The sequence below is a fragment of the Triturus cristatus genome, chromosome 12, assembly GCF_964204655.1.
Source record: "Triturus cristatus chromosome 12, aTriCri1.1, whole genome shotgun sequence".
Lineage (NCBI taxonomy): Eukaryota > Metazoa > Chordata > Amphibia > Caudata > Salamandridae > Triturus > Triturus cristatus.
Window position 1 is genome coordinate 490,827,339 of NC_140595.1, and position 25,948 is coordinate 490,853,286.

A 25,948-nucleotide genomic window follows, 5' to 3' on the forward strand; every position below is an offset into this window, starting at 1 on the left:
CTGGCATTGTTCCTAGCACTATATAAAGCAGAAAAGTGCTCAACCCATTGATCTACCTGGACAATGCATCAGGGGTGTTCGCTCCAGTGCTACTGTCCGTTGCAATAGTTCTCCAAAAGGCTCTGGAATCTCCTTTCCTCAGAGCTTCTAAAAGGTTAGCCCACTAAACTTCCTCCCATTTCTTTCTGGAATTAATCAGAATTGTCCTACAGAGCTCCACAGCTGTTGTTATGCCTTGTCTGGAACCCTCTTGGATAGCCTTAATCAAGCCCCCCTTTGCAACCCTACACTCTTTAGTATACCAGGGACAAGAGGCAATTCTGACTTTTGACTATCGATTGCTTCCTAAACACATACTTTAGGGTTTCATACGAATCAAAATACCACCAGTGATTGATAAATCTCAGCCTTGGCATGTTCATTGTCATTTTTATTAGCCCATTTTACATTTCTGAAATTATTTGTAAGGGCTAGCGGTATTGGGAAGATATTATTAATTTGCTACTGGGACTTGGATAATAAATCTAACTTAAATTCTGCAATAACAGTGTTATAGTCACTGTCCGCTCGTACTATGATTTTCATATTGGCCATGTAATACCTTATCCTTAGATCAACTGATATAATCTATATAACTAATATAGAGTTCTCTTTTAAATGTAGGTTGTGGGGTGTGATCTGATTTAGTACACCCATTTGAAGCTCGCAAAGCCATATTCAAGGCATATTCCAAGCAGAGGTTGAAAAGATGACATGCCATCCCTGGCCATTTCTTAACTGTTTGACTTAAAAGCTTATGTAAACCCCATTCTTCATCCTCTGCTATCATTAAGGCAGAGATGGGCTCGGATGGTTATCTCTGGCTATAAGAACACGCCAGGTATGTTGTAATCTGAGATCTAACAAAGTCTGTAAAGTGTATAAAGTAGGAGAATTAGTATTATATAGCACTGAGCATATGTAGATTTTTATCAATGCATATGTTTAATCGGGTGGGAATATAGAGTGTGTGTGTGAGAGACTTAATCCCCAGGATATCCTTTGACCCCAAATCTAAAACTTTCGCTTTAAAATTATTTGTCTTTTTTATTCAAATTGATACACGTGGTCATTTCACATTCACCCTAAAATGGAAATAGTATGTCTGTTGCCACTGTTTCCTTATTCGTACTGAAAAAAACCTTTAAACCAGAGAAATCAACAAGGCTAAAAGAGGAGACCAAAGTAGGATCCATCATTTGCCTCAGCTATTAAAGAGATGGCACTGTGGTAAGCGACACCCTACATGAGCTAATTAAAAAAAAAAAATTAAAGGCGAGAAGCTGTGTACTGATATTTAAAAGATGCAAACCTACCACGTAAAGGCATGCTGTTTAGTACAAGACGGAATCCAATTGTAGGGAACGGCCTAGAAGCATGTGCAATGGGAGAGGGAAGCGGAGAGTTTATTTCTTTGATATGTTTATAGGGTTGACGAGCTGGGGATCTTGATCAATCACTGATGAGGTGTTGCTTGAGAAGGTAAGTCTTTACTTTCCTTCTGAACCTCAGAGGTAATGTACCGAGCCCAGCAATGCAAACAATTGTTTTTCGATATTCTGGGTATATACATGGAGGAGTTCAGCCTCCTGGTCTGATCTTTCTTGCATTTATTGGTTCTAAATCAGGCACTGACTCATTATGGTCACTTAATTTCCTCATTTTATTAGAAGCATTTATGTAATGTCGTCCTTGCCCTAAAGTAAAGCAGAGTACTGTAGATAGCAATAGGGATGCATGCATATTGGCTTACAGGGATGCCTGGAAATTGTTTTACAAATTCTCTTGGTAAGGAAGTGCATTAGGAAGAGAGACGGTACCTTTCGAGGACAAACTAGGATAACTGGCCTGCTTGCAAAGACATTTATAAAGAACTTCAAAGAGCAGATCACACGGAGGTGGGTGTAGAGCAGAATCTTGAGAAATACACACAGAGTATGCTTTGCTTGACTGTTTTAGTTTGGAGACGATTTGAATATTTTTGTGAAAGGATTTGGCTATAAGACTACAGGGTAGGTTTTAGAGCAGATTTGTGCATTTGGGTAGATTCCCTTTGCCAGATTCTGAAAAAAATGATTTGTAATAAAGCTCGGATGTAAGAAAGCAGCTGGATTATATCTTTGAGTGTCACCTGAAAGTACATGATAACAAGCATTTGCAATGCCACAGGTCTCGCTTTTACGCGAGTTTGAGCTATTGGCATTGTAAATGATGATGCCTTTTATTTATGTTTTGGTTTTTGAAACATAAATAAAACACATTGTCATTTACAATGCCAATAGCTTAAACTTGCGTAAATGCAAGACCTATCGCATTGCAAATGCTTGTTCTATTTGAAAGATACAATTAGTCAGTATAATTATCCTCTGATTAGTTGAATTTAGGATCATCAGGGATTAATTTTAAGAACTCAGCGAGCAAGTACTGATTACTATTTTTATTGTCGATCTCTGCAAAGATCAATCAATACATCTTGGCCAAGACTGGGTTTGAGGTGTATTGATGCTCATCCAAAACAGTATCAGACAGGTTTCTTAAAACTATATGTACTGAATACATTCTTGAGGTTTTATAGTCCATGGTTAGATGTTGTAATGTTTGGCCCCCAAGTATGCTATAAAACATAGTTACTGATGACATTGTGGTTTGGACAATTAAACATTTTCTCACCATATTTGTAACTGTCCAGCCATAGAAGGTCAATAAAGGTTTTATCTAAATAAAAGATACTTTGAATATGAACAATATACCTACAGCAGACAGCATTGCAATTTTGTTTATTCAGTGAATCAAATAAAATATATTTTTAAATTAACATTTTCTGATTGTGTCTAAAGAGTTATTAATGATTGAGAAGCGTTGTACTTAGCATGGGTTTTAAGTTTTTGAGTAACAGGCATGCTTGCTTTCCTATGTTACTGTGTGTATTCAGTTTATTTGTCTGTAACCTTAACGGATGTATCGTATTTGTAAATTAAAAAGGAATGAATAATAAACAAAATCACTTCTGTTCGTTCTTCCTGTTTTGTGATTGAGCACTATGACCAACTTATTAATACTCACAGAATGTGAATATTCTAACACATACTTGAGGCAGAAGACCACTATGGTACCAAATACTTTGTGAAAGAGGGGGAAGCAAACACAAATAACCATATTGAAGAGAGTAACAACTCTGTCATTGCAACCCCCTGAGAAAAGCACCTTTCAATATGCAGTGCCTTGTAAAATATTAATGCTACCACGATTCGAGACAAACAGAATCTGTTTTGGGTAATCTACACCAGAAAATATAAATAGAAAATAAGGGAATCCAGTACAATTAGACCAAAAACTAAGAATTCAAGGAAATTATTCTGAAGGGAATTACCAGGACATGTTTTTTTCTCTAAATGCTAGGATCTCTTGCAATGCAACACAGAAGAGCAACAAAACGGGGTACTCTACACCGGAAAGTATAAACCAGCGCCTCGCTGTAAACAAATTATGGAATAATCAGAGTATTTCGTTACGGTCTGTGATGTTGATTTAAAAGGCTTCTTTCGTAAACAAGAAACAGTTAGCAAATCTGCAGCGGATACAGTTGCAGATCATTTAGGTGCACTTAATCAGTGGTGGCCATGATGCACTCTCCCAGTAGAGAAAAAGCCTGCGGACTCGAATAATCTGAAAGCTATTATTCCATTCTGCAATGTGGTAGGAAAATTAAAAAAAAGACGTATTAGATTAATAACAATAATTAGAGGTACGGTTCTCCAGACTACACTTCCAACAAGCAGAACAGAGCTAATGATAACTTACCTGTAAGGGGGGGGATGCCCTAAGACAACGCAGTCATCATACATCATTCCTCTCCCGGGCACCCTTACCCGCACTGTGCTGTGGCTCAGGTCGAAAGTCCGGCTATACTCCCGTCGGCTCCAGTCCTGCGGTTCTCGCAGTTCTGGTCGGGCACTGCGTTTGACTTCTCGTATTCGCTTCTTAGTCTTGTGGTTCATCCCCGAAATCAGTGGCGTCTTTCAGTAATCCAGGAGTGAAAACTATGGTACACCCTACTGTTTCCGAGGTAAAGGCTGAGGTTGCTGGTGAGGCGCTACACTTTGCACTTGCAGATATTTCCTATTCTCCCCGCGCTTCCCCGGGGTGTGACTCCACCGACCCCGGGGTTCCCACTCCAGGGATGGTGTGAATCCTCTACCACCAAGCCACTCGACTTCTCGTCACTATGTTTTCTCGAAACCGTTTTTTCTTTTCAAGAAACTTCCGCTTACCGTTCCTTGTTCTAATACATCATTGCCCAATGTCTCCAAGTCTCAGTGACGTCATTCCGTAACATGGAAACAGGACTATCACCCCTACAGAATGCCACGTACAGCACGTGTGCTTCGGCCATATTGGATTGGGTAAGACATACATGCCCTGAGTGTGCTGTTATGGGAAAACAAAACTACGCTACTACATATTTCCAGTTTCGGCCACCTATGAGTGGGTTCTTTAAATAATTCATGTTTACATATTATATAAATGTGGTTATTAAAATACATAGACAGCGAAGTTTTTTTGTGTTTGGGCTTGTAAATAAGGCAGTGCAGTCATGTACAAACCATGTATTTTCAGGACGACACAAAAAAAAGAAGCCCAAACAAAGCCATATCCTACCAAACAAACGCCCAGCTGCGATCAACATGGACAATTGCTGAAAAGTTAAACCAGGAGCACACTAGATGGCGGCCAGCATGGCAGGGTCCCGCCACGCAGTCACCATGCCGCCAACGGAGGGGCCCCCACGCAGGAGGAGAAGCAGCGCAGGTGGCTGGTCCGGGCGACCCGCAAAGCACCAAACAACACAGAACGAGGAGGTGAGCGGGGCGGACCGCACGATGAAAAAGGCGGCGGTGGGAGCATCAGAGCCCTGGACGGGATGAGGGCAGGAAGGAAGCTGCAGGGAGCTACAGCAGGAGGAGGACGAGGACGAGGGCGGTGGCAGTGGCGGTGGTGAGGGGAGTCGGCAGCGGCAGGGTGTGTGTGTGTGTGTGCCACAGACCCCAATCGCTGCGCGTGCCCCGGTCTGTCTCCCTTGAGAGGCATCTGGGTAACAATAGTTCTCGTTGGCGGCAGCGCTTCGCGCTGCAACGCCAGCGAGACCTAAAAACAAACGTGCCAAATATTGGCTAACCTACAAGGGCAGGTAGGACACGGAAGAAGCGGCACCACAGATTATATGGACAGCGTAGAATGTTAATGTACGTGGGTAAAAAATATAATCTTGAAAAATGTAATCATTAAAGATGTAAGATAAAGGCAGATCATCTACACATAGTATTTATACCAACATTTGAATACAACAAACAGGACCAGAAAGTGGTACCGGTTAACTAAAGGTTGATGACGAAAGTTACCAGGAATAATATGTAGCCTAGAAGTAGACAGCAGAAGAATGAGATCTCACACACACAGGGAGATTGAAAGGAAAAAGGCGATTGAAAAGAAAATGAGATACAGTGAGTGCAAGTGTCAGAATATTCCAAAATTATAGATGCAAGTAACTGTAAAAATATCATCATGAATCAAACGGCACTGTATAGTATGGAAATTATTGCTAACTGTACTGCCAAATTTAACACAATTTACAGTGACTAAAAACTCACTGTAAAGAGGCGCCTTTCAAGGTGTTTAACGAACCCAGGCACCTGCTGCAAAAATCTTTTTGTTCTGCTGTTGAGTTTTTTGCAGTTTTATATAGTGGGTCTAACCGGTCTCCCTAGGTTACCTGCTGGAGCCTCTATCCCGGTTAACCTGCACACTTGCGCCTCCTCCAAGCCCGCTTCCGCCTCCGCCTCCTCCAAGGCCCACTTCCGTCTCCAGGTGCGACGCATCAACACATCAGTGCGAGGGAGCCGTTGACGAACGCTAGTGAACGCCGACCAACACCGGAGTAGTGCTTCCGACGGCGTGTGTATCGGCGCGTAAGCGTACTGGGGATTCGGGAGAAGAGCCTTGGTTGTGCAGGGCACGGGGGGGGACAAGGTGAAGGCCCGGGGAAATTAATAAGAAGTCCGTGCAGCCCATATACCTACACGCCGAGGGGCAGAATCTAACACTGTCTCGGATCAGCAAGATGTAAAGTGGTGCTGCAGCACTTTAGTGAGCAGAACATTTTATTCTGCGTATTTTATATAAAGGACAGCAGGAGAGCAGCCGAAATCAGCAGAGCTGTGTAAAGCAGGAGACTGTGTTGGAAAAGATATACAAGCACAGGCGATAACAAGGGGCTGGAAAAGTGTGCAGGGGAAAACCGTGGAATAGAGGTAAGTGCTGAATAACAGTTATTTTATGCTGGAGCAATCTGTAGTGGTTTAAAGATTTAAAAATGTATTCTTTAAGGTTTAAATTAACCAACATTTAATTATAGCCCTAAGATACATAATCTAATCTAAATCTAGTGTTGGAAAAAGAGACGGAGTACCCTCAGAGGAGGCCTGGACCCAACGAGTCAGATACCCTGGGAATCTTAATCCAGCTGGGGGAGAGTAAAAGTTAAAGTCAGAGAAAAGAAAATGGCACCGGTAAAAGCACCGACCAAAGCGAGAGCTCGTAAGACTACAAAAACCGGGAAAAAGACTGAGAAGGATATTGTGGAGAACCCTGTAGAGTCCGGGGAAGAAAATAGAGTCAACAATCAAAGGGGCGTGGCAAGTGACCCAATCGAAAGGAAAAAGCGACGGACAAGAAATGCACAATCCCTGACCCTAACCCCTAAGCCAGTAAACCAAAAAGCAGCAAAAGGTGGCGCATCAGTATCAAATTCAATCAAAGACTTCCTTGGAAGACATTTTAAGGGGAAGGACGTGATGGAGAAGGAGTCAAGGGACATGGAGCATTCAACATCTGGAATAGCGGGCAAAGAGGATTTAATTTCCATAAACCAGATTGTACTTAATTTATCTGAGGCCTCCTTAAACCCACGGCTGTCTTCTTCACCGAAAATGACTCAGTGGCCTTTTGAACGGGAAATAGAGGACGAAGGCGAAGAAAGAACTATCTGCAGTATTGAGCTAAGCTCAAAAGACTTAAATGACTCGATGACCCATCCAAATGAGAAGGGGGGAGATGACTATTCTCTTGGTATAGAGAATGACCTATCGCGCTCCCCACTGTGTGGGCTTGAGGTTACAGGAACTTCAAGTACCTCCATGCTTGAGGTTATGTGGGTCCTGCAAAAAACCCTGCAAGGCCTACTAGAGGTCTCGGTATTGAATAATGATCTTTTAAAAATACAAGGAGAGCTGTCTAAGGCTATGCTGGGCGAGCTGACTCAGATTAGAGGTTTAATGCCCGCCTTAGCGAGCCCGATTGATGGAGTCCAGGAGGGGATAGGCTGTAAAAAGAAGGAGGAATTAGGGTTGAGCGCCCCAATTTTAAAGAATGAGGAACCCTCAGTATATATATCTCGTCATCCAATGATTGTAAAGAAATGGGGTGAAAGGAGATACTATGCAAGCGGAATCCCGAGATTAGGAGGGGGTGAGGTAGCCCGTACTAAAAGATACCTAACCAATCTCCACGTAAGGAATAAGAGAGAAAAGGATGGAGGAAAGAAAGAACATAAAAGGTAAAGAAAGGGAAAAAATGCAAAATTTAAAATTGAAGAAAGCAAAGATTCAGGTAGAAGGTAAAAGAAACCATACAAAGTTAAAAAACCAAAGAAAGGTAAAAGTGACCCGGTATTAACATCGAGGGAGACGGAGATGAAAGAAGGGAAAAGGATAAAAGGGATAAAAGGGAGATTGATGATGCAGGGGGGACAAGGAAACCTAAATGGTAGCCAGGTACCCATAGGGAAAGAGAATGGAGAATATAAAATAAAGGAAAAAGAACCCAGAATTAAGGGAGATTTGTATGATACAGAGCAAGACTGCTCCCCAGACCTATGGATCTTTTTAGAACCATATAGGGATGTTAAAGGTGGGAAAAGGGTAAGGAAGCTAAATCCTCTAAACCGATCCCAACTTCTTTTCTCAATGGCTAAATGCGCAAGTCTCAGTAGCATTGGCACAGAGGATCTTAAAGAAGTGGGGTTTGTCACAAGTAGTAATGGGGGAGATGTGACTAAAGTTCTCTTTCATATGGCCATGGTGAAAAATGCTGTAGAAAAAGCCAAAACTGAGCTGCAAAGGGAGGGGATTAGACTGGTAAGAAAGGAGGAATTACAGGGACAGTACTTTTTGACGAAGCATGCGGGCCTAGGCCTACGGCAGGTAAGACTAATTAACTCAAATTCGAATAGGAAGGAGGATCTTGCAATAACGATAACAGAGAGCGGATCCGCGTGTTATGAAACAGACCTATTAATAGGAAATAGATTCAACCATCTAGCATCCCCAGATTTTAGGGCGGACGATGAGGAGGGTTTTCTGAGTGAAACTGATTAGGAACCTGGGATGTCACACAGCCTATCAGCCATTTCATGGAACATAAATGGTCTCAAGAAAATAAGTGCAAACACAGATTTTGTTAAATTTATAAGGAGAAATGATATTGTATGTCTACAAGAGACTTGGCTGTGTGACGATACCCTAGAATTACAAGCCTTGGAAGGATTTATCCAACATTCCAAAGTAGCAAAGAGGGAAAAAAATTTGGGGAGACCATCTGGGGGCCAAATAACGTTGATCTCTTCACAGATAGCAAGGAAAATCGATACGTTAAAGCTATCATGTGATTGGGCATTAGGTTGTAGGGTCCTATTACAGAAGACCGACCCTCGATTCTAAGGAATATGTGTCATAAATGTATATATTTATAAGGGGAAGGATAATGATTACAAAGTAAATTTGGGAAATTTGAAAGAAGATATAGCGGCAGTTTGTGTAAAGTATCGGAAGGATCTAGTACTAGTGTTGGGAGATTTTAATCACAGATTAGATCCCCGAAGAGTGGATAAATGGTATAAAGAATTTTTAGACGCTTACAACATAGAAGCAGCCATCTTTCCAAAAGGTGAGATCTCTGCACAGGATATGATATTTACCCAACTGATGGGCTCATTGGGCATGATCTGTGCAAACAGGAGATCTCACCTGGATCGACCATCTAGCCGGACCTTTGTGAGGGGCCAGCAATTCTGCCCAATCGATTATATGTTCTGCCAGGCCTTGTGTTTTGAGACAATTAAAAAATTTTGAGGTGGTAAAAATGTCAGGCAGTGACCATTACCCATTGAGGGCAGAAATCCAACTATCAAGCAACAATAGAAATAGAGAAAGGGTGTTGCAGATACATGCTGAATATCCAAAACGGCTGAGAACATGTATAACTGAAGAGAATGTTAAAAAGCTTTTGTTAACCCAGCAGGAAATTTCAATGGAAGAAATGTATGTGAATGTTGGAATAACCTGGTATGAATCATCCTTGGGAAGGCTGGCGGAAACTCTAAAGAAGAAGTTTAGGGCAAAAAAGTCAGATGGGTAGGAATAATCCTGTAGACTTGAGGAAGACCTGGTTTGATGAAGATTGTAGGAGGGCAAAGGCTGAGATTAGACAAAAGGAAAGAATATTAAGGGCTAAATTTAATCTGGATGTATATCAGTCGCTCCAACAAGCGAGAATCAAATATAAAAAATTAATTCGGGGGAAAAAAAAAGAAGCTATAAAGATAAATGTTGGTCAAATATGTTGGAGGTAATAGAAACCAAAGACATTAAAGGGTTCTGGAAACTAGTCCAAGAAAGTATGGGTATGAAAACCGTCTCTCTGATATGTAAGGTTGCAGAAGATGATTGGGTGGGTTACTTAGGAGAAATTTATGGGCAATGGCCAATGCAAGAAGATTTAAGAGTTATTGACTGGACGCCGTTGTCAGAGGACATAAAAGAATATTTTTCCTCAGAAAATATAAAAAGTATTATAGCCAGTCTGAAGCTCACCGGTGCGGCAGGCCCAGATAACTTACCGGCTGTAATAATAAAAACAAGACCGGAATGGTGGGCTGACCTTTTTAAAAATCTGTTCCAAATAATCCTGGAAACAGGAATTATCCCAGAAAGTTGGAAGGGTGCTATTATAAGACCCATACATAAAAAGGGTGATTATAATTTACCCACTCGTTTCAGACTGCCTCTCCGCCGCTGTTGTTATCACGCTACAGGAGTAGCACAACCAACACACCTTGCACCTGAGGAGCCGCTGGGACGCCGGCACCAACTGCATAGCAGCAGAGGAGGGTGAGGCGCAGGCCCCGGGACTGCGAGGACCAGCATTCCACAGCTCCAGCTGGTCCTCTTCCCGCGTGAGCCGCGCCCCCTCACAGCACCACGCCCCCAGCCAAAGCCCTACAACTACTCGCGGCACCCGCTTCGCGGGTGCCACTCGTTTCAGACTGCCTCTCCGCCGCTGTTGTTATCACGCTACAGGAGTAGCACAACCAACACACCTTGCACCTCAGGAGCCGCTGGGACGCCGGCACCAACTGCATAGCAGCAGAGGAGGGTGAGGCGCAGGCCCCGGGACTGCGAGGACCAGCATTCCACAGCTCCAGCTGGTCCTCTTCCCGCGTGAGCCGCGCCCCCTCACAGCGCCACGCCCCCAGCCAAAGCCCTACAACTACTCGCGGCACCCGCTTCGCGGGTGCCACTCGTTTCAGACTGCCTCTCCGCCGCTGTTGTTATCACGCTACAGGAGTAGCACAACCAACACACCTTGCACCTGAGGAGCCGCTGGGACGCCGGCACCAACTGCATAGCAGCAGAGGAGGGTGAGGCGCAGGCCCCGGAACTGCGAGGACCAGCATTCCACAGCTCCAGCTGGTCCTCTTCCCGCGTGAGCCGCGCCCCCTCACAGCGCCACGCCCCCAGCCAAAGCCCTACAACTACTCGCGGCACCCGCTTCGCGGGTGCCACTCGTTTCAGACTGCCTCTCCGCCGCTGTTGTTATCACGCTACAGGAGTAGCACAACCAACACACCTTGCACCTGAGGAGCCGCTGGGACGCCGGCACCAACTGCATAGCAGCAGAGGAGGGTGAGGCGCAGGCCCCGGGACTGCGAGGACCAGCATTCCACAGCTCCAGCTGGTCCTCTTCCCGCGTGAGCCGCGCCCCCTCACAGCGCCACGCCCCTACAATCTACTACCCTTTAAAGAGCGCGCTCTGGACCGCGTAACGCGGGACGCGCGCGGGACGCAGCCCGGGGCGAAGACCGGGCAAAGAGCGGGCCGTTTAAGGCCGTTCAAGGACGGCTGAGGACGGCCCTGGCCCTGAACCCCTGCTTTTTCGCCCGTAATCATCACTTAACGTCTAAGGTAGGCGGAACTGTGTCCTGTATTTACGCAAAACAACATCAACGGCCGCCCTCCAGCTATTACACCACTCTCTGTTGACTTTGTGTTCAGATGTCGGCCATGCGCAATAGAACCAGAAGTTGTGCGAAAAAAGCTACGGTGGTAGCACAGGTGACAGGACCTATAGACCTCTTCATTTCCCGTGTAAACGAGACTATTGATCAAAGCATTGTTGTATTGGAAAAAAGAGTCTCCATGGATCTTGCAAATGCTAAGCGCTCATCCTTGGGTTCTCTTGCTAATGCCAAATCACCCGCTTTGCAGTCTTCGAATATTTGCTCCCTACCCTTAACCATACCCACTAATAGTGCTCCGATTGTACCTAATACTGTTGATTTATCGGTTGCCCTATCAGACTCAGACCCGTCTTTTGTGGATCTGGAGGTTACACCAGATCTAGAGGCCTGTCAGTCTTCTGGCAAAGCGGCACCATGTCTGAGCGGGTCTAACGATGTGGTAACAGCTCCTGTACCTATAGCTTCTCGGGGAAGGGTTACCAATCTCCCTAAGGCTATATCCAAGAGTAAAAACAAAGCTAAAGTTACAGTTAGGAATCATAATTTGATTTCCCCCACCCCACAAATGACTTCAGGTATTCCTTGTTGGGTGCAAAATATGGTAACAGATTTAAAACTGGACCTTGAAGCCACAATAGCAGCACAAATCAAGCCTCTAATTTCCAAACTGGATAGGCTTACGTCTTTAATACATTCGAAATGGCCACATAAAACGAATGGACAAGGGCCTGATCAGCCACAAGGGATTACAGAAGCAGCCCCTAAATGTTCATCATGTATCCAGCCCCTTAAAGATGTATTAAATAACGTTCAAGTAACCGTAGCCCCCGGGAACCCAGTTATACCTCACTTGTTGCAAACTGGGAATAATTCTGTTCAATCCACATCTATACCCACTCCGAAGGTGGTGGGTTCTATTTTGACTCCCCAACACTCTGTTGTTGGTAATAATACCACCACCATTCAAGTAAAAGATGTTGTAGGGAAATCTAATTCCCCTTTAGCACCTTTTTCCACGAACAAACCTGAAGGTCCTAAGCCAAAGCAGGCACGTTTTAGGTCAATTAATTTACCACCAGAGGTTTCCCCTTTTGTGGTCGTGTTGACAGCAGTCCCCCCGTTGAAGGAGGGAGTAAAAGAAACTCACGTTGAGCTAAGAAATAAATGTGCTCAATGGTTCCACCTACATAAACCTCTACCCAACAGTATGAACGGCGAAATTCTTACTGTACGTAGAGGGGACTGGGTGGGTAGAAGCAAGAAAACAATAGTAGGGGATGTAATTAGTTAATTTTAGAGATACAGGGACAGTTAGTTATATATGTAATGTTCCCAACAGTGGTCCTGCGACTCAAATTAACCCACTCCCCTTGTCTTATTTCTTACCGATGCCTTCAAGACCAAATCCTCCTTGTTCCACTTTTCAAAGTAATAGAGGATCTGTGTATCCCCCGCAACATGCTACTAAACCCTGGCAGCAACCACCACACCCTTCTTTTTTTCCACATTATGTTAATTTTCACCAGCCGCCATTACATGCTCCATCTTTTCCCCAGCACCATGTTAATCCTCATTGGTCACATCCCCCCCATTTTCCACCACCCTTATTTCAGTCTGCCCATCAGTGGCAGCAACCCTTTCAGCCACTACAACCAGTTAAACCCCAGTGGCAACAAACATGGCAGGACTTGCCCCCTTCCCAAGACTCCCTGTACTCACAACTTGCTCATCCTAACAGATATGCCGTGCTGGACGAGGTAGATTGACTGAGCTCTACTGAAGCTTTGGATTTAACCATCTCTTTGTCCTATTTAGATATGGCGAGTGCTCCTCCTGTTACACCTTTAGCCGCACTCCCCGAATCCCCAATGGTGTCATCGGTAATACCCCTCCCGCGTTTAGAAAACAGGGATGGCTTTGATGCATGTACAGCTACTGTTACTCCCAGATTAAGCCCAGATATCATCTTTCGGGAAGATGGTCCTACTCTATTACAAGCAACTCAGCCAGAGTCATCTGTAGTTGGTGATTCTGGCAAACCAGCAGGACTCTCTCTTGTTTCCTGGAACATTGCTGGCCTTGCCAGCAAATTAGGTACACCCTTCTGGACCAGTTTTTTGGGGGAGGGATTGGACCTAATTTTGTTACAGGAAACTTGGTGTCTGAACTCCATTAACATCGAAGGGTACGCATCCTACTGTCTCAGAGCCACCAAATCTAGCTCGGGTAGGGCTAAGGGGGGCCTTTTGTTGCTTTTATCTACCAAGCTGTGCGATTGTATGGTTAAATACAGCACGACAGTTGGGACTCATAGCCAAGTTATAAGGTTGGAGTGTAGGAAGAATATTGATTTAGTTGTGATAAATTTTTATAACAATCTCTTTGATGCTACTAGAGGGGATATCCTACCGCCTCTAGAAAGGGAAATAACTAAAGCCCTTGGTATTTCGAAAAGAAAGGCCGAGGTTGTCTGGGCAGGGGATTTTAACCTGCAGCCCTGCCATTTGTCCAACGGGAACATCTGCGGTTTTGGTGCAGCAATGAGTAGTCATTGGGGGGGTTTGGGTGTGAGGGAGGATTCTCCACACTTCCAACATTGCAGTTATGGTTCCACATTAAATAATATGCTAGTCACACTAGACATGACCCTGTTAAACTGTAACACAAACAACCAGGCAATAATATGCCCTACATTTACAGGTAGAGATGCAGGATCATTTATAGATCATAGTCTGTTATCTAGCAGTGGAGGCTTTACCGATCTGCATGTAAATGTAGAAAGTCTCAGTGACCATAACAGCCTTCGTGTTACCCTTCTGGGGCATGGTACCTCGACGGTTTCAGGTGGGAAATGTTCTACTGACTTAGTACCTATTAGACCGAAGGGTCTAAGGATTAAATGGACTGGATTAAATTCTAAGGTTAAGCAGAAGGAGGTTCTTACCAGATGTAAGAACCAAATTAGTTTCTGTTTGGATGATGATTGTGACTTAGGCTGCCTATTAGTTCACTTTGTCTCCATGAATAGTATTATTGATGGTATTTTTACTAAGGCCTCGCTATCCAATAGTGGTCCGAAGCAGGGGTGGTTCGATAAGACCTGTATAGTCGCCCTCCGTGATTTAAAGAATGCTTTAGGCACTAATCCACGCGTTAAGACGGATATACAATTTTTTAGGGCAAGATATAAAATAGCAATCAATACTAGGAAAAGGGTATTACAGTCCGAGGCATGGGATAAGTTGAAGGAAGCAGCCGAGACCAAAAACTGCAAACTGTATTGGGAAACAATTAACAGCCCGTTTCTCAATAAGGAAGATGTTCCAGAATTAACATCTTATGTGGCATGTAGCGATTGGGTCAGTCACTTTTCCAAAATTTTTAATCCAGAAGGGTTATCTCTTGAGTCAATGTTACCCGAGTCTATCTCATGGCTACCCCTCCCGTTGGGAATTACATTAGAAGAAAGCCATGAAGCAATTTCTTTAAGCAAAGGAGGTAAGGCCCCTGGCCCCGATGGGGTCCCGCTGGATTTATATAAAGATGAACCAGCTTTATGGGCTCCCATCCTGGTGAGGATATTTAATTGTGCGGCAGAAACTAATTTCCCGTCTACTTGGGGTCAATCAGTCATTATCCCTCTACATAAGAAAGGTGATAAATCAGAGGCCTCTAACTACCGTCCAATTTCATTATTGGACGCCTCTGTGAAGGTGATGAGTAGGATTTTGCTCAGGAGGCTGGAAGATTGGGCAGCTGATTTTAACATTTTAACTAGAGTCCAATATGGCTTTCGGAAAGGCCTGGGCACATTGGACCAATGTGTAAATTTGGACCTTTTAATTAACAAATATACTGTGGCTAAAAATGGCAACCTTTTTTTATGTTTTGCTGATTTGAGCAGTGCTTTTGATTTGGTTAACCACACTATTCTTTGGGAGGTTTTGTTAGATGCAGGGGCTCCGAGGGAAATAGTCCATTTTTTAGCTAGACTTTACGAAAAACTTTCTTGTAAGGTCCGCTATGGCACCCTTGGCGAATGTACCCCGTTTTTTTAAAGTGTCTCGGGGCATACGCCAGGGATGCGTTTTGGCCCCGTTGTTATTTTCCCTCTTTATTAATGACGTCGACCGTTCCTTGGTTGACACCCCAGCAGATGCCCCCTTGATTGGTGGTAAACCTGTTCCGCTGTTACTTTACGCGGACGACGCTGTTCTCATATCCCGTACACAGTTGGGCCTTCAGCGCCTAATCGATAATTTTATGCAGTTTATTCAAGTTAGGCGGCTACGCGTGAACAAAACTAAGACGTATGTCATGTCATGCGGTCGGGCAGCTAAGCAGGTAAAGCATACCTTTTTTCTGGATAAGGAAAAGTTGACTCCTGTCAAGTCCTTTTGTTATCTAGGAATTACATTTAACAATAGCGGGTCTTGGACCTCGGAATTTGATTCTATCAGACTAAAAATGCTGCGATCTACTGGCAGTATTTTTCGTTTTGCCTCTAAACTCGGCTCACGAAGCATTTTAGACATGATGAACATATATAATGTTTGTTGTGTCTCCTCTGCACTGTATGGGGCAGGTGTATGGGGCCATAGTGTGGGTACATCCCTGCAGAAGGAGGAAAATAAGTTCTTAAGGAGGTTGTTATGTGTTCCCCCTTCTGCCTCCATACTGCTGATCCATGAAGAAGTTGGGATCGAGTTTATTTCTGATTTAGCAGCAGTCCGGCCACTTTTATTGTGGCGTTCTATTTGGGCTAAACCAGAGACTCGATTTACTCAGGATATCATTCTTGATTGTATAGGCTTGGACCACTCCTCACGCATACAGTGGTTGAGATACATTCACCGCTGGTATCTCCTTTTTAATATTGATGTATTCCGCGAGCCAGAAGAGGTTGTTTCTATTTCAAAAAAAGAAATTAAGACAACGTTTTTAAACTTTCGAAAGGCAGAGTGAGACAAAATTTCTGGCAATCTTATTACCGTGAAATTTTATAAAGATTTAAATTTAATTTCGGGGTTCCAATCCTATCTTGTGTATGTGACCCGTCCTTCCCATCAGTATGTTTTAACACGTGTCAGATTGGGTATTGTTCATCACCTGGTTGCATTTCCAAACACAAGAACCAGTTCAGATATACCCTGTCCGTGTGATAGTATTTCCCGGCAGAATAGTCGCCACTTTTTACTTCTCTGTAAATTTTATCATTCTCTCAGGTTAAAATACCTTAAGCCAATTTTTATTAAATATAATATTCGTACTACAGAAACAGCACTGATACTTTTATCCTCATTAGAGAACGAAGAGATCTGTTTTTTCCTGGCTACTTTTATTCTGAAATGTACAGCTGCCAGGAAAAGTATTGCACTATAATATTTTTATACTTACCTGTCTGTACCTATGTTATACAGCTGCCAGGTATTGTATTACGCTGCTATTACTGTTTACATTTTTGTTTGTATATATACGTCTTCAAGTTTTATACCATTTTTGGAACTAAGGTATTATTCTTATTTTGTTGATGTCCACAGTATATTATGATTATTTATAAATGTTGATGTACAGCTGCCAGGAAAGGCCCATTGAGTAATTCCTACTGTTCCCCTGTCTGTTCATTCCTGTACGTTTTTTTTTTTATCATAGTACGTTGACCCAAACTGGCAAGATTACTCCTTAATTGTTGCACTTTAGCCTTTTGTACAACGTCTTATCATTGTTTCTTATAAGTGGTCATATGGTGATTTTAAACATTTTAACTATGTATTCTTTTTGCTTGTATGATTTGTATGTACAAATCGAATAAAAGCTTTAAATTGAATTGAATTTACCCAAAAATTACAGATTGATAAATCTCCTTGATATAGGGGAAAAGGTCTTCGCAAAAGCACTATTGAATGTATTAAAAGACTGGGCAGAGGAAAAACAGATTATCCCGCCGGAACAGGGGGGGTTTAAAGCTGGCCATTCGACAATTGATCATTGTTTTGCGCTATGGGCAATAGCGCGGAAGTCAATGGAAACACGGGGAAATTTATTTTGTTGTTTTGTAGACTTCCGGGCAGCTTTCGACCTGGTGGATCGGAAGCTGCTATGGGAGGACCTAACTAGCTATGGGATCCCAAATGAATTGTTACGCTTGATACAAACCCTGCATACCAAAAATTGGGCCCAGATAATTCTAGATATAGACGGTAGTTTATCCAGGAAGATAGAGATTGGGAATGGGCTACGGCAGGGATGTGTATTGGCCCCCCTGTTGTTCTCCTTATTCCTGGCAGATCTACCTTTGATTCTAGGGGAACCAATTGGGGCTAGCCCGAAACTAGATGGGAAGCATATTGCCTGCTTACTCTATGCTGACGATCTGGTAATTATGGACCAGACCGAAGTGGGCTTGCAAAGGAAACTGAATTCTTTTAACGCTTATTGTCTGAAGAAAAAACTGGTGATAAGACCAAAACCTTGACTTTTGGTCGAAAGAAATGCGGTTTTACTTGGTGGATGGGGACCGAGAAAGTGGAATCAGTTTCCGAATACAGATACCTGGGGATATGGTTTGAGAAGACCATGAAGTGGCATACCCATCTAGATGCATTAAGATTGAGATCCTCAACAACAATCAGTGGCCTGAAAATATTTAACAAAGCCTATGGTGAAATGTCTGATGGCCCAGTGCTAAAAGCTTACTCCGCTATGGTACCCCCACAATTTCTGTATGGAGCTGAATTGATATATTTGAGTGGGAAGATGTCCTGGGACCTTGAGGAAGGCAAAAATTTAAAAAATGTATTTATGCTGCCTCAATCATCAATGGTTCAGGCCGTAAGATTGGAGTTAGGACTGACTTCATGGGGTATGTTAGCTGATATGGCCCTGTTTCGCTTTTGGCAACGATTAGGGGCTGATGGAAATATAAAAGTATCCCAATGGTGTAAAAATGAAGTAGAGAAAAGTGAGTTAAGATGGGCAAAAGAGATCAGGGCAACCATGAAGAAGTTATACCGTAGGATGGAGGTTACCCTGGGCCCTAACGATTCTGTGGTAAATATTGATAAAAAGATCCTCAAATCGTTGGGGAAGGAAATATCTATTGTAGAGGATCGAAAGTATCTTGGGAACAAACCATCAGTACATTTCTTGAATATTGCTTGGGAAGATAATCAATGCTTCCCTTATATTGATAGGCTACCAGATTGTGGATTACGGAGGGAGGTCCTTAGTGTAAGAATTGGGGTAAACCCATGTTATACAAACCATATGGTAAAAAGCGCCATGGTCGACAAGATGGGAAGATGTACTTGCACCTTGAACACACAGTGTGATTTGTTACATATATTATTAGATTGCCACAGGCTTTTAGAATTACGATGCATGTTTCTAAAACCATTATTTAAGTTATATGAGATCAAAACAAGGACACAGGCTGTCGCACTGTTAACCGAAATGACTAATTTAGATATTGCTGTTGCTATGGGGAAGTTTATGCAAAAAGTGAAAGTATTTTTGAATACTTTTATCGAGCTGTAGCAAATAGATCACGTGCAACTTAGGTTATAAAGGTGTTTAAATGAGTTTTTAAGATGTATTTTAATGTTTTAAAAGAAATGAACTTTTTAAGATGTAATTTTATATATTGTGTGTTTGGTTTATGGATCTACGGTCCAAATAAACGTGAATTAAAACTAAAAAAAAATTAGCATATAGAAATGTAATATCAATGTGGAAGACGCCAGACTATTTTGATATTTTTACACCCAAACAGAAATAGATCAAATTTGGTAATTTAACATAAATAAATACCTATGCTCTGCGTTATTTTTATTTTCCTTTCACAATTTCTACACAATTAAACAACACTGCCAGTGAGAAATACATCCGTGTGTATATTGCTCAGTTAACTATCAGACAGGAAACCACGTACTTGCTTTAAGTTCATGTTTACTGTGCATTCAGAGGTAAGCAGTTTTGGTGCTGGGACATTCAAGAAATTAAGCGCCAGTCACATGAGGCGCTAAACAAAAACAGTTTCTCAACATGGTCAGTTCGAAACAAGGCACCTCATCGGTTGTTTACATCAAGTGGTACAAATGTGAACAGAACAAATTCAAACTAGAAAACTAGACAAGACCTGTAGATCACAGGCAGAAACCTTGAACCCCTATAACCTTTTAAGAGAGGAAGATAACCGACACTGTAGTGGATAGGAATAACAATGTTGGCAGACAGTGTGCTATACTAGTGGCAGTTAACAGTGGGTGCAGAGGGACATTTTAATCGGAAGTTTTAGTGCCCAAAATAGTGGGGTATCATTTCTCATGTGTTAATTTGGCATGCTTCCACTTCTTTCAGAACAGAACAGAGTAGGAAATCTGCCTTTTTGGTGTGGTCACCGCAGATTTTCTGCCTTTGCTAAACCCTGTTTTTGCTGGCTTTAGAACTCTGTGCACTTTGTCCCTAATACCCGGTAGTAAAGTGTCTGTGCTCTCCCTCTAAGTATAGTCGTATTGACATGCTCCTAATTGGTATATTTAACTTGCCTACAAGTCCCTAGTATATGGTGCAGCAAGCACCCAGAGCTGAAAGTTAAATGCCACTAGTGGGCTCAAGCACCTATTGTGCTATTCACTCTAGAGGTAGTGCAAACATGGCTTCAGTCCTACAATTGTAGCCTGACTAACAGTAGCAGTGGGTAGGCATCTCCCACAACAACCACCTTACTTAGCTTCAAGGCAGGCCTCACTGACATACTACTAAAGAGTTTGGATCCCTGACAGATGTTCCTACACAGCTTCAGGGTAAATCACACAAACCCACCACTGTAGTGCCTGAGGCCTTGGAAAGAATGACATATTGTAGACAAGCCTCTTGATTTTTCTGCAAAGGATTGATCTCCCGGTGAGTCTTAACGCAAACAACAAGGACGACCAAACAACTCTCTTTCTGCTTGTTCGGATCAGTCGAAGGTTCCTTCTACAGCATGGACTAGGAAGTTCTCAAGAACCAACACAGTGCAAATGATGAAATTGATGTTCATCTATATGATTAACTTCCATTTGAGGAACCCGACAACCGACCATGGTTCTAAAGATCAAAACAAAGTCTGAAGTAGCAGGAAGGCCACATGTTTAAAATGTTACAAAACCATAAATAAATGAGAATCTGTGATCCTACTCTGGTGGTGTAGTCAATGTGGCATGCATGACAAGATGTGTTAATAAAGGAGAACAAAATTAGCGCCTTTCTAGAGAAAAGCTGCAGCACATGGCAGCAGTCCATAACCTTTAGAATATATATTGCCGTCATAGTAAGCTAAGTCTTTTAGAAATGGAAGGTGCACCAGATATGAAGTCAAAATCATATATTTTAGTTCATTATTTCACTTTATGGATAACAGGAGTAAAAATAGTCATCAGCCAACGTGTTTCGTTCCTTTGACCCAAGAACCTTCATCAGGGCTCAATATAACAAGTGGAATGTATTTTATTGTCTTCCGTGGTTGTAACAGAAACGTAATATCTCAGGAAGTCACTGCAAAGTAAGGGTCCAATAAGTCTAGTCCTGGTTCGTAAATCGGGGTCTTCTGTATCCCTATGACGGCAACACTTTGGGGTGCCTTCCTGAGATACTAAGTTTCTGTTACAACCACGGAATACAATACAATACATTCCACTTGTTATATTGAGCCCTGAAGAAGTTCCTTCGGTCAAAGGAACTAAACGCGTTGGCTGATGACCATTTTTACTCCTGTTACCAATAAAGTGAAATAATGCATTAAAATATAGGATTTTGACTTCATATCTGGTGCACCTTCCATTTCTAAAAGATTTTGCTTACTCGAGATACCAGATACAGAACTCTGAATTTGTACAAATAGGGATTAAGGTGCTGAACCTGGGTCAGCCTCTGTGAGGAGTGTTTGATTGCATCAATTGCCGCCATAGTAGCGTTTTAAAGTTAAATTCCTGAGCTCTGCCTCTACAAAATGGAAATACCAAACAAATTAAAAGAGTTGAAGCAACAAGTCGTAGAAGACAACTTTGTCTAAATAAACATCCTAATTGACAGAAAGGAGGCTGGTGCTTTACACAAACACTGTAACCTCGTTGAGGCCCAAAGTGAACTTTACATGATCCACAAACTACACAGAAGTTAGAGACAGCAGTAAACACAGAAAGACAATGAACAACTGTGCCATCTCAATTCTCCTTTTAGTGAAAGCCACATGAGCTGTGATACATCTGATCAAAGTTTAACCATGCCGAACTCAGCCCTGTAAGAAAGTGCACCTAACTGTTTTATTGTGGTAGCCTCACAAACCATTAGGAATCAAGATGAGTCAGAGAACCATCAGTGCAACAAGAGGGCGAGAAGGAGAAGAATAGGGTGGTTCAAATGTATCAGGCTTAAGGTAATAAAAAAAGGGAAGCTTTTTTTTAAAAAAAATGTAACTATATGCTTCCAACGTCGTTAAAACTGTGGTGCGGGTTCAGATTAAAAAAATAGGTATGGAATTTTTTTGAAACCCGTTTTCCAAAAATGTACAAATTACTGTTTATAACCCATCACATATACAGTTAAGGGAAAGCTAAACTAAAAAAGGACACAGTATATTGAAGTGAGGTGTCTTATTTATATTTTGGGTGGTAAAGGAAAGAAAACTACAGAATGAAGTCCTCACATCTACATCATCTCTTCAGTCATGTGGCTAAAAAAAAAAAAAAAAACATGAATAAGATGCCCTTTAATAAATCTCAACTTTGTTCGCACCGTGCTAACATGTTTAGTTGCGTACCTTTAAACGGGCCTTAGTCACAGTAATGTATGACAGGAGAAAATGTCTTTTCTTTCCGTTTAATTTCTCACCTATCAATAAGTATGATTTAATGACTCATTATTTTTAGAAAAATACTGTCAGCAACAGCAAAGTTCAGTCCTAGCTCTTTTTCAGGACTATGTGCAAGTCCACCTGGTCTTACTATTTTATATGCTCAAGAGTTCCTCTGAAATGTAGAAATCGAATTGATTTGGGAACTACTGAAAAATTTGGCAAAGCTTTCAGAGAATAGTGCCCCTAGGTGGCATAATCAAAAATGCATTTTTCTCTCTAACAGTCGTGCATACCCAGCTAACCAGGATTTATTGTACAGGCTGCTCACAGATGAAGACTGGCACCCTTGAAGGTAACATTTCTGGTATGGTCCTCATCAAATTTGAATAAAATGTACCAATTAAAGATATCCCGGAAGGCAACTCTGATCAGTTACCACCAAGTTAATTATCTGTAAAAATCCTGTGCACCCAAGTGTTGTCAACACCTTGTTTGGGACGGGGTACTTTAGAGCCAGATGCTGAAAAGAGTGGCAATGAAGTGGGCTCTATTGACGAAAGAGTAGCCCAAGGAAAACGATACTTTAAATGTTTTTTTTCAAAATTAGTAGATGTGACTCAAATGGATTTCTAGATTCGAGGGAAATTCCAAACATGGTAAATCTCAAAAATAAATAACCAAATATAGGAAGAAGTAGTCATAAAAGTAACAAATGAACATCTTTTTGACAGACTAAAACTTTTCTTCATACAAGTAATTCATGCATTCTAATAATTGAAAATGAAATGGGTGTGGGCACGTTTCTACTGTGCTAAATTATTACATGCCATTAAGTGTTACGAGATCTCCGGATCAGTCTGGTCTATTGACAACTTTTACTTTGGGTATTAACTGAGACATTATAATGTTAATTTAATAGCAATATTGCAGGAAGTCTCATGCAATCATCAACTACAAAAAAAACATATACAGATAATTGAAAAGCGTTTTTATCTTGCTTGTCAGTAAAACAGTGCATCCAAACAACAATATCCTAGTAATCTAGTGGATTACTGTTCACATGTATGCTTCCAAACTGGATTATTGGTTCATCCACTCACTTTACAAAATATATAGGACATTTTAACTTACCTCAATGTCTTGCAGACTGAACTCATTTTGATCTTTGAAATTTGCAGCTCCCACACTCAGCTCCATCAGCATTTTTGCGATTTCTGGTTTTATTGCTGCTGTGAGCCGACTCGCTGCTTCCATGACATGTTCCTGCACGTCTTTCAGTTGCATAGCTGCCTTAGAATAGTGCGAGTTTCGAAAAACGCCGCTGAAAAGGTCTGTAAGGAAAGTGCTTGCACGACAAAAAACATTGAGTGCATCCAGATACTTAGAGATTCCCTGCTGGATGTCTGCGATCGGAGTTGTGTGAGGGGCGGGGAGATTGCAGCTGCCTGCAGCAACTGTGGAGGACAAAGGGGGCGCTGTGGTCGTCGATGCCAGTGGTGCGCTAAGGGTCCTGCTTAGCTCAGGCATTTGAAACTGCTGGTGCTGCTGCCCTTTCTGCTTGGACCCGCCAAGCAAAAAGCGCCGCTTGTAGTCCATTTTACTTTCCTGGGCACTGCAGCAATACATAGGTGTCAGGTGGACGGCCAAACGTACAGGCTAACAATCGGCTGACAAGCTCCTTTTGCAAATTTGTGTTTACGTATCGCAGCGAAGGACGGGGCGCACAGGTTTTGAAAAAGGCATTTCCACGAGGCAGATGACTCTATAATCGGTATCAGCAGAGAAAGGCAGCGTGCTAGCTAACCTTGTGTTCCTGCGTTTAGTGCAGCCCTGCTGCAGTTCGCAGCTTGTGTTTAAAAAGGAAGCTTCGTATGCTGCTGATATATTCGTTGCAGCGCAGTTTTTATACCATGCGGTGTTTGTGGAGGACTCTGTAGTGGAGTAAACATATGCGTTTTTCTCTGCTGCCCAACCACCGACACCAGTAGCTTAAAATCTATTCACACGGACATCAAAATATATAGATATATAGATAGAATTGTGTAAAAGAAAAAACAAAATAGAACTTCCTTAACATACCAAAAATTGTAGAGCAGAAATACTGATCAACAGTGACTATAAAAGCAGTGCAAGTCGGTTGTCGTTCAGCAGAATAATCATATGTCTGTATGCTTTGGCAGATCCAGTCTGTCAAACGCCTGTAGTGCTTTGCCGCAATACTGAAAAATAGAGTCTCTCTGGTTGAATTTTTTTTTTTAGTATTCTCAAGTTCAGGTTAATAAAAACTAGATGGGTTGTTGTTGCAAATCTACTCCTTTCCTTCCATTGGTTGAGGTAGTTAATACTGCTACAGTGGAAACAAGGGTGCTTCCAGATTGAATGTGCCTTCGATTGTAGTCTGAAGGAAGAATGCGCACATGTATTTGTAAGGCCTCTAGGTCATTTCCTGCAAAGAAAAAGAAAAAAAAAAAGGAGTAAAAAAAAGGTATGGAACAATGGGCAAAGTTGTTACAGTTTTACCCCCGTAGTCTCTAGACACCTTACTCTTTATAACATTAATCTTGAGTATCAGCCTTAAAAAGGTCCAAGCCAAAGTGGGGAAAGCTTTTGATACTCAAGAGAGCCACAAACGAACTGCTCCATCACAAGTTTTTAAACAAGATCAACTTAAAAACGCCATCTAACCAACAGAACTCGTTAACAACTTTGCTAAAAGAATGATTTTCAAAAAAAGAGAAATCAAATACATTTAAATCTTGGCAATAATTTAACAAAATTGCTGTTATCCCACTGATACTAGCTTCCTTGACAAAAAAACAACTCCACTAAACGGATAATTAATTCAATGACTAAATTAAGTTTGACAGTATTACGTAAGCTTTACTAAAATGAGGTAGTATCAGTACCCCTAGACAAGGACGGATGGTTAGTGGGTACTCACAATCTACATTTTCCTACACTCCCATTAACTGGAGCCTTACACATTTTCAATGATGTGTGTGATGTGCAGCATGTTGTGTTACATATTTTTGGAATGTGAGAATGTGTGTGCAGGGTGTATGGTGACATCAGGACCTGGGAGCCCGCACAAAATGATGGATGAGATAAGCTTCATATCTTTTGATCCCTGGCCATTGTTCACCAAACCTGCAGCTAGCCAGTGGGTTTCCAGGACTGGGAGTCGATGGATGGGGAGGAGGAGTCTGTTTACCTTCCAAAACACTTTTGCTCCACTGCACCTGAAATCAACCTTTCAAACTTTACAGTGTTGCGTTGAACACAGAACAGCAACAACAGAAACCTAGCTGAAACTGGTTAGGCTCAAACTGAATAACCAGAAGTTACTTGGATAACATATTTCAGGACTGTGAGTGAGGTACGCTTTCACCTTTCTCAATCTGCCTGCCATCGTATGGAAGTGATACCTGTCCAGATGATGAACAAGAGAAAAGGCAGCCAGGACGCTTAGAGCCGCACCACCTGGAGTAGTCAACAGATCAAAGGAGACTGTTGCCCACCTCAATGGCCAGCTGCACATTGACCACATAATTAGATACAGTTTTTTACAACAATTGAGAGGCAACAGAAACAATTTTGAGAAATCACACTAAAATAGAACAGATGCTCGTAGAACGTATTCATCAGTGTGTTGTTTTCTTTATTATGTTTCTAAAAACACCGTAGCCAACGCATTTCACCTTACAAAGGCTTCATTAGGG

The 25,948-nt window shown here is 42.2% G+C and overlaps 1 protein-coding gene across 1 annotated transcript in view; it reads right to left on the reverse strand.

Annotated features, from left to right (window-relative positions):
• Positions 1-25,948, reverse strand: part of GARRE1 (granule associated Rac and RHOG effector 1) — a 690,207-nt gene that overhangs the window by 551,690 nt on the left and 112,569 nt on the right. The window contains exon 2 of the mRNA XM_085639654.1: positions 23,361-24,675. Within this exon, the coding sequence (XP_085495780.1) occupies positions 23,361-23,855 (495 nt within the window). The 5' untranslated portion in view covers positions 23,856-24,675. The remainder of the gene's footprint in view (positions 1-23,360; positions 24,676-25,948) is intronic.